This window comes from Citrus sinensis, chromosome 6 (genome assembly GCF_022201045.2).
Source record: "Citrus sinensis cultivar Valencia sweet orange chromosome 6, DVS_A1.0, whole genome shotgun sequence".
NCBI lineage: Eukaryota > Viridiplantae > Streptophyta > Magnoliopsida > Sapindales > Rutaceae > Citrus > Citrus sinensis.
This window is the reverse complement of record NC_068561.1, coordinates 21,246,325-21,259,931: the sequence shown is the minus strand read 5'-3', so window position 1 is coordinate 21,259,931 and position 13,607 is coordinate 21,246,325. Positions and strand designations below refer to the sequence as shown.

General features: G+C 36.6%; 2 protein-coding genes and 1 non-coding gene across 3 annotated transcripts; all 3 read left to right on the top strand.

Annotated features, from left to right (window-relative positions):
- The first annotated feature begins 1,275 nt into the window (after positions 1-1,275).
- On the top strand, positions 1,276-5,318 carry LOC102631381 (protein ABSCISIC ACID-INSENSITIVE 5). Its single transcript, XM_052443492.1, has 6 exons — positions 1,276-1,506; positions 3,203-4,409; positions 4,525-4,596; positions 4,760-4,789; positions 4,869-4,985; positions 5,069-5,318. Exons 2-5 carry the CDS (start codon positions 3,219-3,221, stop codon positions 4,962-4,964), a joined length of 1,389 nt encoding a protein of 462 aa, XP_052299452.1. The 5' UTR covers positions 1,276-1,506; positions 3,203-3,218; the 3' UTR covers positions 4,965-4,985; positions 5,069-5,318.
- Positions 5,319-6,741: 1,423 nt separating this feature from the next.
- LOC102628149 (iron-sulfur assembly protein IscA-like 1, mitochondrial) lies at positions 6,742-10,280 on the top strand. Its single transcript, XM_006481725.4, has 3 exons — positions 6,742-7,031; positions 8,502-8,619; positions 9,830-10,280. Exons 1-3 carry the CDS (start codon positions 6,845-6,847, stop codon positions 9,933-9,935), a joined length of 411 nt encoding a protein of 136 aa, XP_006481788.1. The 5' UTR covers positions 6,742-6,844; the 3' UTR covers positions 9,936-10,280.
- Positions 7,792-7,906, top strand: LOC112498697 (small nucleolar RNA U19). The gene has a single exon (XR_003066116.1). It is a non-coding gene; the product is annotated as a small nucleolar RNA U19 (small nucleolar RNA).
- Positions 10,281-13,607: the final 3,327 nt, after the last annotated feature.

Here is a 13,607-nt window from a genome sequence, read left to right as displayed (position 1 = left end):
TTATTTTAAGTTTGTACTGGGCCGCAGAAGGCTCCTTTTAAAAAGATTAGGCCCATATCGTTTCAACGTGCGAAATTTAACCATGAGGTTCTGTTAACAGCCCAATAACAACAATTTGCAGCAGGGCCAAACTCTTTTTAGATCCGCAGGGCAATTCATAAACGTGACAAACTAAACTATAATTATATTCCTTTTCTTACTAATTATAAAAAAAAAAAAAATACATGGTTATTTTCTACCCCCACGAGCAAAAAGATACCCAAAAGGCCAAATCAAATTTGACATCAAGAATAATATGGAGCGTAATTTACCATTGCACGACACGTGGATAGTACATGCAACCACCAAATGGTACCATCCACTATTCACAAGTTATTCTTTTCCTCTACTTTTCCTGAAATGACATCATAAACAATTCTCCACGTGACCATTATGTCCAAATGCAAAGAAAATATCTCAATATTTTATAAATAGACACACATTTCTTTTTAATTTGAGCCTTTACGGTCAACATCTACTCTTTTGTTGTTCATTTAGTGAAAATTTAAATTTACCATTATATAATTTTAAAAAATATAATCTGACGATATGTTTGATATCTCTAAAAAAAATTATAAAAACAATCGTAACATGAAAAATTTAAATATCTAATTTTAAGACATTAAATCTTACTGGTGTATCCAATGTTTACTGTTTATTTATTTATTTATTTTTAATACGCTACGTAATCTTTTATTTTTCAATTGGTATTCAAGTAAAATGACATTTATTTATTTACTTAGTAGTGTTATACATACCAATTCATTTATACTAAAAAATTATCTGTGGTATTCATCAATTAAGTAATAAAAATAATATAAATTATTCACTTAAATCTTATAAAAAATTATTAAGTAATCAATTAATGGTATATAAGATAGAATTTAGAATAAAAAATTTAAAATACCTATTATTATTCATAATTATTGGACTATAAATAGACAAAAGAGACGTCATTGCATGTGATTTTACAACTCATAAAATTTAATCTAACAATATGTGCCGCACGAATTAAATAATAGGAGTGAGATCCGTTGTCATGAAAAATTTAAAAAAAACCCACGAATATTTTCACCATAGTAGAAGGACGGAGCAAGACACGTGTACGTTGAAGGCTCCGGAGCGAACTTGAACAAGACACATGTCAGGCACGTGTCGAGACATTCACGTCCACAGCTTTTGGCAAAAATAACTACAATTTTTAAGCATTGGGCTGATTGAAAGAATTAACTTTTACGTTGAAATTGGGTCCCACTCCGGCGGGAAATATAAATTGAGTATGCAGAAAACTTAGGGCCTCTGTTGGAACACGGAGAGGACTGTATCTCATTGTTGGTTTTGCTTTAGATCTGCCCTAAATTACTTAAAAGAGATAAGCGCTTTCGCTTTAAGCACTCTGTGTTCGCCTCTTTGCTTGTTAATATATTCTCAGGTTTTTGGATCCAGTATTCTACCTACAGGCTACAGGTTTGTTTTCATTCTTTTAGTGCTTGTTTTTTGTTCAATTTTTTTTTTTTTTTTTGTTGTTGTATTTTCCAGAAGTTGTTTTCTGAAAACAACTTCTAAACTCTTAAGACTTGGTTGTTGTTTCGTTTTAAAAAGTCGAGATTACGAAACAGCAAGCTTGCATGATCTTCGATCTTGAGTGATAAGCATGGACATATGTATTATATGATTAAATTTTATTTTAGTGAGAACTTTTAGTCCCTTTCCGCGTTTTCCATATTAATATTATAATTATATACTTAAAGGGTCAAAAAAGGTTTAGTAGATTTAATTAATATTTGTCATATGCGCTAATACGGTTGCCAATAATGGAAACATTCTTTTGCTTTCGCTTTCTAAGCCGCTTATTAATCACCTAATATTCCTGTTCGCGAAATGTTTAAGTTAGTTTAACAAAAAAAAAAAAAATATTTACAGATTAGGTGTTTCTTGTGCCAGTACATTTGATTTGGACTTGTTCGATGGACATGTGAAATTATGCAATCATTAGGGCAAGTCTAGGATCTTGATTAAAGTAATTTTTAGGGAACAATACTACAATTTAATTTTATAACTTAAAATGTAAAAGTCGAAGCTTATAATATTTTATATTATAACGTGCTAATATATAAGGTCACAATATAATGTTTTGAGTGTGTTGAGGATCATAAGTTTATATATGTTTTTAGATATATATATATATATATGTAAAGTACAATTGAGGGCGGGTCTCAAATTTTATGAATCAAGTTGTAAATATAAAGCACCCACTACATTTTATATGCTGGTAGTGATATAGATATTTTGAACCCATCGTGAGGCTGTTTATGCGATAGCTAGAAAAGCTAGACAGCAGCCAAGTAAAGACCTCAGCTAAAGGAAGAGTCTACGCACCTTTTAAACCATAATTGAAACCATGTACAGTGGTTTAATATGAGAAAAGTTATAATGAAGATGTCTTAATTCTATTGAATTGCATGGGACATCGCTTTAAATTTTCTTGCATGAGGTGGTTTGCTTAATGGGTCCACTCCTATAACCAATAGATTTTGGCATTGTTGTATGTGATTGGACGATGGCTGGTAAAAAGTGTGGTGTTTCCGCATTTTTACATAAAAAAAATAAAATATTTTTATTATTTTAGTTAAAATTATTATTTAAATATTATATTTATTTTATATTATTAATTTTTATTCTGTAATTATGATTTTTTTTCCATAATTTTAGTTTTAGAGCCACTCAATACCAAATAGGCCTTATTGGTAACAAATAGATTCTGCTCAGTGCTCACAATCCATCAACATTTAGCATGCGTGTAGGTAAAAAACTTGAAATTAATGCCTACAGTATACGTAACACATGTCTCTGTTCTAAGTTGGCCCATATTTCACAAAATTTGTATTCAATGAATAATCAAGTACAACACAGTATATAAATTTATTAAATAAAAAGTTAAATATATGGCACTTCAGTTTGGGGATAAGAAAAGTTCGGACTCATTACTGTCTGATGAGTCTGGTGATTGGTGCGGGGATTCAGCCCCATCACATTCCCCAATTAACATGCATGTACAGGTGGTGACGTCAAGCCACTACAAAATTGTGCCGTTTATCCGCAAATTGCTTTTTCTTTCCCCCAAATCTTTCATCATTTATGTGTTGTTGCTTTGCTTCCACAGCATTTGCAGTGAAAAAATGGTGGCACCAGAGCCGGAAACGCTGTCCCAAGGCGAGGTGGAATCAGCATTGCGGGCAGACCAGCACCAGAAGACATTGACGTTACTCGGACGACAATCATCCATTTACTCACTAACCCTGGATGAGTTCCAGCACACGCTGTGCGAGAGCGGCAAGAACTTCGGGTCAATGAACATGGATGAGTTCCTTACCAGCATCTGGAACGCCGAAGAAAACCAAGCCATCAACTCTTCTACCCAAGACAGTAATATCAACGGCAACAATATTATTAACAATGCTATGAGCAATAACCATACGGTACAGCATCTTCTTGTCAATGAAACAACAACAGCAACGACAGCCCACGGAAGTATAGTCAAGCAACCGAGCTTGTCAAGGCAAGCGTCGCTTACGCTTCCGGCGCCGCTGTGTAGAAAGACGGTGGAAGAAGTTTGGTCTGAGATACACAGAGGACAGCAGGGTGGGCACCAGCAGAATAGTAGAGTGACTGAGAATAATAGCAATAACAATAATAATGTGTGGAATCCTGAAGCTGCATCGGGGCAACCAACTTTTGGGGAGATGACACTGGAGGATTTCTTGATTAAAGCTGGTGTAGTGAGGGAACAGAACACAACGCCAGTGGCGCAGCCTCCGCCGCAGCAGCAATTTGGGACATATCAGACTAATAATAACCCCGTGATGAGTCCTAATTTTGGCACCGGGCATGTCCTGGGACTGACTGGTATTAGTAATGGTGCTAGCAATAATGGCAGTGTGCCAGTGCCAGCTCCTGCTTATCAACAAATGCCTCCTGCCCGGGAAGTCGTTGGATCGGATCAGTCATCGGCATACATGGGACCCAGCAATGAGAAAGGAAACGGTGGCTACTCAGCTACGCAGCAGCCCCCGCAGCTGCCGCCGCCGCCACCACCTCTGGCTGTTTGTTATGGTGGGAGGGTGGGGACTGGAGGTGGGTATGCGTCTGGAGGACAGCCGGTGGCAGCGATGAGTCAGGTGTCGTCCGAGGCGGTGGGTACTGACCAGCAGGTTGATGGTTCGGCGAGTCATCAGTTTGGGATGGATCACATGGGCGGGATTAGAAAGAAGAGGATAATTGATGGGCCAGTGGAGAAGGTTGTAGAGAGGCGGCAGCGGAGGATGATCAAGAACAGAGAGTCTGCTGCAAGGTCTAGAGCTAGAAAGCAGGTAATAATTATTAAATCTTTTACTAAATTCAGCTTTTAATTTTGATTTAGTTTATTAGATATATCATATATAAATAGAGTGCTGATTGGGGTAAGGCTATATTTCTTCTACACAGGCATACACAGTTGAATTGGAAGCCGAACTGAACCAACTTAAAGAAGAGAACGCTCACCTTAAGCAAGCTCTGGTAACATTTTTAATTAAGCTAATTTTTTTTCTCTATCAAATATCAGCACATGGATACCGTCTTCGTTCTACACAATACTAGACCTTTGTTGAAAACAAGTTTCCGCGACAACTGACTTTATTATTTACTAAGAATTTGACTTTAATTTTTGCGCTTGGAGTAGGCCGAGATGGAGAGAAAGAAGAAGCAGCAGGTAACTTCCACAACATCTATTGTACCTAGTGTAATTACAAGAGATTATTTCTGAATGTTCTTTTACTCACCTTTTGCAGTATTTTGAGGAATTAAAAATGAAACCCTACACGAAGGCCCAGAAATCTAAGGAGAAATTGAGAATAATGAGAAGAAATTTAAGTTGCCCATTGTAAAGCAAAGCAAAGATATATAACGTAAGTTAGTTGCCTTGTACGTTTGTTTTTTATGTGTTCGAGCATCGTTTGGTGATATTTGATTGGTAAAATAATGTGTGCAGCTAGCGCATATCCAAGCATTCGTGAGGAAGATCTGAATCCGATTCTGTTAAAAGCTAAAGAAAAACGGAGGGCGAGTAATAATAGTTCTTTTGTCGTACTTCTTTCTCATTTGCTGCTTTGAATTGTGAGGATTAGAAAAAGTTTTTAAGTTGCCGTCTTGAAGAAATTTGATATGGCTACGAACTCAAATAATACAATGTATAAATTATATATATGTGTTTGGTATTAATTAATTACACATGTCTTATATATATATATATATATATATATATATATATATATATTTTGCTAGTATAAGGTGAGATATAATATATTATTGCTCTGGGTTTTCGTTTCCGTTATAATTAGGAGAAATCGTACTCTTTAATTTGTTATCTGATAATCTCAAAACAAATAAATGAAATTTACATTTATTCATTAATTATGAATTACGAAGTTGATTGCATATCACAAGTTGGTGGTGTCGGCCACTTGGTACCATAGAAGACTTTCTCCTTATTTGTTGGTACCCATCATCACACCCACCAACTAACCGACAAATACTGATGGGCCACGTAGGCACATACGTTTCGTTGGCTTAGAGAGGCCCTTCTAGGGATGGCAATGGGGAGGGGAGGGGAGGGGACCAATCTCCCCATATCCATCCCCGATGTTTTGCATATGTCCCCGTCCCCTCCTCGTCCCCGTCAAAATTGCTTGAGAGAATCCCCATCCCCTCCCCGAATAATAACAGGGGATCCCCGAGGGTTCTCGGTCCCCGAATAATTAATAGTCTAATACATTTTTTATTTTCGATTTTAAATTAATCATATTAAAATAAACTCATACCGCTATTGTAAGCTCGTAACCAACTTTGACAGCACATTAAGGCCTCCAATGTGCTTGGATGAAGTTTGTTATGGTATGAGCTCACAACTCTACCACTAGTGTTAAAAGCTGATTCAGAAGCAACTGTTGTAATTGGAATTGCCAAAATATCTCTAGCAATTCGAGCTAATGTAGGATACCTATTAGCATTTGTCTTCCACCAACTCAAAATATTAAAATCTTCCATCCGAGATATAACTTTCTCATCCAAATATGAATCTAATTCATCTGCAACAACTGCACAATCTCCATTGTTTACATAATCATTAAAACCTGTCATCCATTTGGTTGCTTTCTTATAAGAATCCCCTGTAGATCTAGTAGAAGAACTACTACCAGTATAATCAAAGCAATAAACAGTTGGTGAAAACTTCAATTAATACTCTTCAACTAATTCCCGGCAAAGGGTGACCACTTTCCCAACATACAACTATTTTGATATTTATTATTTTTAACAATATTTATAATTTTGTTATTTATTTATTAGTAATTTTAAAAATAAAAATAAAATTAAAAATTAAAATGGGGAAATGGGTAGGGGATGGGGATTCCACCTCATCCCCGTCCCCTCCCCGAATAAAAAGTTGGGTAAAAAATTTTCCCCGTCCCCTCCCCGAAAAAAAAATTGGGTATAAAATTATCCCCGTACCCTCCCCGAATGGGGAAAATCCCCGAGGGTACCCATCCCTGTGGGGATTTTTGCCATCCCTAGGCCCTTCGAGAAGAGACCAACACGCACCGTTTTGACCAGCTTGACCAAATCGAAATCGAATTACGATATATAATCATTCTTCTGGCATTGGTTATGAGCAAATTTTCATCATTTTCCCCTTCGTTACAATTTTCTTTTTTTTGAAAAAAAAGGAAATTAAATAGAAAAAGATTGCGTGACATTTTGGATATGATCGATGGCTTCGTTTCTGGCGCAAGCCGCTGAGAAAATCGGACCGGCCGTTAGGCGGCAGGCCGTGACGTTAACAGACTCCGCCGCCTCTAGAGTACGTCACCTCCTCCAGCAACGCCAGCGACCTTACCTCAAGCTCGGCGTCAAGGCCCGTGGCTGCAACGGCTTGTCCTACACCCTCAATTACGCCGGTAAAGTAATGGATTCCCCTTGGTTCTGTCGATTTGTATGTAATTCGTCGATTCGTATGTAATTTGAGTTCCCAGAAACAGTTTTTGCAATAAGAATCTATCTATGAACAGAATTTTTTTTTTTTTTGTTTCATATCCTCTTTTATGGAAATTGTGGGAATTGGAATAAAAATTGAATCTCTTGGTTCCTTAGTAAAGATGACGTTTTTGTAGTTTTAGGAATCACTGGTAATGTATTGGTAGAAATTTATTTCCAAAGCATATTTAATAGTTCGGATTTGTGAATGCTTACCAAATAATTGGATTATGGAACAACACAGCATGTCCAGTCCAGACGGGGGCAGAAATTTAGAGGATAGATCATAGATGGCTCAAGAGTTCATCTCCCGAATTAGTTCCAGGGTAGGAGCAATTGCTTTGTTGTTCCTTCCCTGTTTATTTTGGATGTCTAAACTTTACATAATTGCATTAAACAAAATCGTGAATGATGATTTTTCTTCAACAGCAAATCAAACCGTCTGTTATTTCTCTGATTAAGGTGAGGTGTGTAATGAGTTGACTTTTAAGAGAGAAGTGGTTCATTAGGAAACCAGTGAAAATTTGAGTACAACTTAATTTCAAAGTACTGTCTGCATATTTTGGTTGTTCCTGTGATTTAATTAGACCATGTCTTTCAAAGAAAAACTTGTTGTATGGCCATTTTCATTTACAAATGGATTTGCTGCCTTCTTGAGTAGCCATACGAATAATCATATTATCGTAATGGCTTAGTTAGGAGGCAGAGATCAAAAGATCATATTATTGGTCTTCACAGGTTTGTTCAAAGGACAATTTGATTCTTTTATCGATTGTCCTTCAAGTGGCCTGGGACATTTTATTCAACATTACTTATGAGTCATAGATTATTGTAGATTGCCTCTCGATTAACTGGATTGTGGAACAAAATTCCTGTCCAGTTTAGGCCGAGGCAGAAAATTAAGAGGATAGGTGCTTTGCATTCTACCTCCTGAATGAGTTCCAGGGTGGGAACTAGTTGCTTTATTGTTCCTTCCCCTATTCTTTCAGATATTTTATATTTTACATTTTACAGAAAAGTTTGTTAGCTTAAAAGTTGCTGAAGGTGTCAATGTGAAAAATGGCTTTTCTGTTTATTTCAGCTTCGAAGTCAAATGTGTGATGCTACATCGTTTTCAAGCATGTGTGGAGTCCTGTCAGCGAATAAATTTACACCCATTTCTGTTGAAAAATTTAATAATCTTTCGCAGCTATTTGAAGTGATTCAGGCTAACATGTGTTGAGTGAACAATTGTCCTTGTTCATTAGTGCTAGAATAATATGTATCTTTGATCTTTGATATCTTTATATGTTTGAATTGTTATTTGTTGAGGATTGTTACTGTAAAAGTAACAGTTTGAACTTTGAACTGATTCCCCCAACCACCCCCCCCTGTTTTAATGATTTATGTAACAGATGAGAGAGCTAAGTTTGATGAGTTGGTTGAGGATAAGGGTGTGAAGATACTGATTGATCCAAAAGCTCTCATGCATGTTATTGGGACCAAAATGGATTTTGTAGACGATAAGCTCAGGTAATCAGATTTCCTTGCAGTTGTTTTTGGATGTTATGGACATGTGGATGACCTTTTTGTTCTTAATGACCACTTTGATGGCTGTGATATATTGTTACTTAACTATTATACAAGTATTAACTGACATCGTTAGGTGGTTCTGTTAAGTTGAAATGGGCTTCAGATTTTTTATTCTTTTTATTTCTGGATGTGTTCAAACAAACACTATATTGAATTGAATTCTCATGCAACAAAATAAAGAAGAAAAGTTTGCAGAGTTATTCGGAAGAGGTTTACTGACTTCTGCAGCTGTGCAGTTTTCTACCAGTGCATGCAATTTTCCATTGGCCTAAACTATTGTGTCCTTCATGACCTTAGCTGCTACATGTAACTTCCGCTAGCATTATTGTTGCTACCAGGCCATTTTCAACTAATTACACTGTCTACCAATGACATGTCTTCAATGTAGATCATCATCACTTCCTTCCTATTTTAACCTTCGTCGGTAGTGCCATCATTACTTTTACTACATAGAGCAGACCAGAAAGTAGGAGATCCATTTGCTTTTTATGGTAGACTTCTTGGTTTTACATATTTGGCCATCACCAGCATATGTGACATTTGTCATTGCTTTCTTTACTTTGCGTTAACATCCACCTTCTGCATGCTTATGGATTGATCCTGCTGGCAACTTTTGTGGTATCGCCTATTACTTCAAATCATTCTAAATAAAACCACATTCTTGCCGCTCCTGCACTTTAATTTTACTCTTAGTCATTTGTGTCTATAGCGAACCTGTATTAATTACTTATCTACTTGGACTGTTGGAGTATTTGCGTCCATGTTACTCCTTGATGCTTCTTAATTTGGCCTTTTGTGGAGGATTCAAATGTTAACTTTTATTCTATTACCCATCTCCTTTTTACAAATCAAAAGCAGAAATTAGAAATAGCTTGAGTTGAGCTTAAGTTGCTTTATCCGTATATGAGGTGACCGTGCAATCTGGGTTAAAAAGAGTGAACAGCTCTTACATATCAAGTCTCTTTCCTTCGGACCTCTTAATAACATTGTTGCTTATGGGCGACACATCTGTATGGTTGGTGGTGATCCTTATTAATTTATTTATTGTGCTAAATCTTGTTGATGGCATGTATTTACCATAACAACCGCCAAGGGGCTTGATTGCCTAGTTTGCTTCTGTTTAATTTATATTACCTTTTTTGGCGTGCAGGTCTGAGTTTGTATTCATTAATCCAAACTCTAAAGGGCAGTGTGGATGTGGTGAATCCTTTATGACAACCAGCAGTAGTGGAGCGTCTAAGCAGGGTGGAAGCTAGGGTTTCTTACAAACTAATATTACATGAAGAATGAATGTAGATGATTCTTTTCCCTGGCTGACCAAGCATTATGCGCTTGTCTGAAGGTTGTGAATGAAAGGTAGACATCCTCGGTGAGCTTTAATGGCAGTTGGAGCAACAGGGACTTTACTAATTCTCGTCCTTCTGGGAATCACTGCAGTTTTGCCGTCTACGAACAAATTTGTAAAACTATTGTAGCATTTTCTTCCTGGTTTTTGACAAAAATACCTCTGTAACCTGATTATGTGATTCTTATTGTAATTTGGTTCAGTTCAGAAATGACTAAATAAATAATTAAATAATAAATAAGTTTCCGCCCTCAAACTAGCGGTGGATTATTTTTAAATAAATAAACCATAAAATAGTTCAGCTCGCAAACCGACGGTGGAGCAATTGACGGTGAGATGACGGTTCAAATATGCTTTCAGCGAAGCAGGCACAATAACCATTATGCCTACGAGGCGGAATAGGCCGAGGGACATCCGCGGCCTGTGGCTCGCGCTATATCACCTCCAAGGGAAACAATCAGATGCATTGTAACGATAACATCCTAACTGAACTTCCCGCCTCGTTCAGACGAGAAAATTTTAGTTTGGAATTACACACAAACAAAATAACTGTCAAGTACAAATTCAACCGTCTGATTCATCCCATCACAATCTTGATTAACATCTTTTTAACTTCCAACGAAGCGGATTCACATCGTAGCAAACTTCAGTATAAATGCCTCAACCCAACTCACCAACAGAAATACCCTCCATTTTCTTCAAGAAATCCAAGGCCCCTTCCTTCTCATCCTTTAGTGTACGTACGAAAATGGCTGTAATAGTGAATTCAAGAATGGGCTTCATTGTGCTGATATTGATAACATCTTCTGTTGGCTCCTGTGATCTCGGCTTATAATCATGAAATCTCCATAACACGCGAGCCTCAGTTGAGAGAAGGAGATGTCATTCCTCTTATCGCTCAGTAATTTTTTTCATTAAGTTTTGTATTTGTTGATCTTTTGTTTGGTTAGTGAGGAAATAAAGGAAATGGAAAGAAAGTGAAATCTTTAGGAGCTGTGGTTTTCTGTTAATTTTTCGTTAAGGGGATTGGAAACGTATAAGCCACTGGTTTTAGTTGTTCATTTTGCTTGATAGCAATTTTTTTAGTTAAATTTCGTACAAGAAAATGCTTTGTTTTAATTTGGTTGAAAAGAAAGGACAGAAAAAAGTCGAGGGTTTTTTTTTTGTGGGGGAGGGGGGGGGGGGGGAATTTTGTGTTGAAAGAGAAAAACTAGATCAATGTTTCATAATTTGTCAATTGGTTTAATACCCACTGATTTTGTTTGTAATTTTGGCCAGATATTTTGTTTAATTGATAAGAAAATGGAGGAAAAGAGAGAAGGGAAAAAAAGAAAAAGAAATACACAATAAGAAGTGAAGAAACCTGCGATTCCTGGACATCATGTTTTTATATAAACATAAACCAATGTTGGCATCAAAGATTCCGTATCTTGAAAAATTTACGTTGTGCATAGTTCTTGCTCATTACCAGAAAATGGATTATGATCAGCTCATTGAGACTTCCCGTGTTTGTTAAATCTAGCTCAAGAAAATGTACTTCTCTCAACTTTCTTTTGAGAAAAAAAAAATGACAGCTTTAAGCTTCAGAATAGAAATTCCCTTTAGTAAAAATTTTCCTGTTATAATTTGGTTGATCATTGATGGGCTTAAATTTATACAGATCTGTGTTAAGAGGGGGATCAACTGCCATTTTCATGTTTGCTTACGGGATCTATTTCTACTACACAGAGTTAACAAAGAGATTTCTTCTCCGAAACTGTTCTACTTTTTGGTCTATAATGTTAGCTAATGCTGCATTTTCTTCGTGGCCCTCATTTCCGTTTCTTGCCTATGAGCATCTTTTTCTGCTCAAGAGCAATTGATGACTCAAATATTCCTGGTGTGATACAGTGAGAATTAGCCCATGTTTCGGTTACTTGTATGGAGATTACAGTTCTGTACATACTTCTCTGTATAATTTTATATCAGTAATTAGGTCAATTGGGATGTATATTACATACTTAAAAATTGCATTGAACATCTTTGATGATTCAGTATTTTGATTATTTAACAATGCCAAATGAGCAATCTCTTAATTCAAATTAGATCTCTTCTAAAACAAAGCAATTCTTTCTCAGATTTCTACATAATCTTCACTAGCATTGTGCAATGCAGTCACCCTCATTGTTTTGATTCATGAACGACAGTCGTGTGGCAGTTCGTTTGCTTGCTTCTTGCATCAAGCTAACAAATGTATCCGGTTTTACAATCTAAAAGTAGCTTAAGGATAAATTGTTTGACATATGTATAAAATTTTCTTGTAACTAGAAAAACAAGAGCCTCCAAAATCGAGTCACTAGGATCACTTGTCTGATCTCTCTAAATCACTGATGATGTGACAGTCATCTAGAGCACAATGACTGTGAGTTGACCGTGGAATTGAAGAGCAATAAAATTATCCCCAGTGGCCTTAGGTCCAACTGATAAGAGTTATTACTTTCCTGTGAAAGAGCTTTTCAATTATTGAGAGTTGAGAGCGTTGGTGTGTTAAACGGTTAATGGGCTTACGCAGAGAACACAATAACGAATATGCTAGCGTGGCTGAATAACATTCCCCTGTGACTCTACCACGTCACCTACACGTAAAATAATCAGTTACTCTGCAACGATAACAGCTGCCTAACTGACTACCCGCCTCGCTCAGTCGAGACAAATTCATACACAAAATAACTGTCAAGTAAAACTCAAACCGTCTGATTTCATCACATCACAATCTTGATTTACATCATGAAAATATAAAATTCATCACAAGAAACTACACTTATAAATAAATAACCTCGACCTAATTCACCAACAGAATTTCCCTCCCATTTCAAAGCACCAAAAGCCTCTCTCTTTTTCTCTCTCTCTTTCTCTTTCTCTTTCTCTTTATCAGCCTTTAGTATCTGCACGAAAATGGCTGTGATTGTGAATTCAAGAATGAGCTTCATTGTCTTGATACTGATAGCAGCTCTGTTCCCAATGGTCATCTCCATGCGGCATCCTGAACTCTCCATAACGCGCGAGCCTCAGTTGAAAGAAGGAGATATCATTCCTTTGTTCGCTAACAAAGTACTTCCGCATGCCGATGACTGGTATTCCCTCCTCTTAACTTGCGATAATTTTTTGGTATCTTCCGTTTGGTTACTGAGAAACTGGAGGAAAAGAAACGAAAAATGAATTCTTGTGGAAGTTGTGCTTTTCTGCGGTTGCCTAATGAGAACGTACATAAAAGAAAAAAGTAATCTTGAGGAGTTTACTTGCTTGTTTGGACAGATATCAATATTATTAGTTTGTTAATTTTGAAGGAAATTCTCTGTTTGACTGATGAGAAAATGGAGAAAGAGTAAAAGAAATTGCGATCATGTGCAGTTGTGTGTTTTGTGTCAATTAATTCGTGTGAAGGAGATTGGTAAAAGTAAATCAACGGCTTTAATTGTTCATTTAGCCCGATATCAATTAATTTGGTGGGCCAGAAAGAAGAGGGAAAGAAGGGAGTGAAGCTTCAGGATTATTTTCAATGATTCATAGTTGCCATTTGGTTTGATATCTACTGACTTGTTTG

Coding starts and splice junctions, on each gene's coding strand:
- LOC102631381 (XM_052443492.1), top strand. CDS start 3,219: ATGGTGGCACCAGAGCCGGAAACGCTGTCCCAAGGCGAGGTGGAATCA. Junction 4,410..4,524: donor GGTCTAGAGCTAGAAAGCAG/GTAATAATTATT, acceptor TCTTCTACACAG/GCATACACAGTTGAATTGGA. Junction 4,790..4,868: donor AGAGAAAGAAGAAGCAGCAG/GTAACTTCCACA, acceptor CACCTTTTGCAG/TATTTTGAGGAATTAAAAAT.
- LOC102628149 (XM_006481725.4), top strand. CDS start 6,845: ATGGCTTCGTTTCTGGCGCAAGCCGCTGAGAAAATCGGACCGGCCGTT. Junction 7,032..8,501: donor CTACACCCTCAATTACGCCG/GTAAAGTAATGG, acceptor TTTATGTAACAG/ATGAGAGAGCTAAGTTTGAT. Junction 8,620..9,829: donor TTTGTAGACGATAAGCTCAG/GTAATCAGATTT, acceptor TTTGGCGTGCAG/GTCTGAGTTTGTATTCATTA.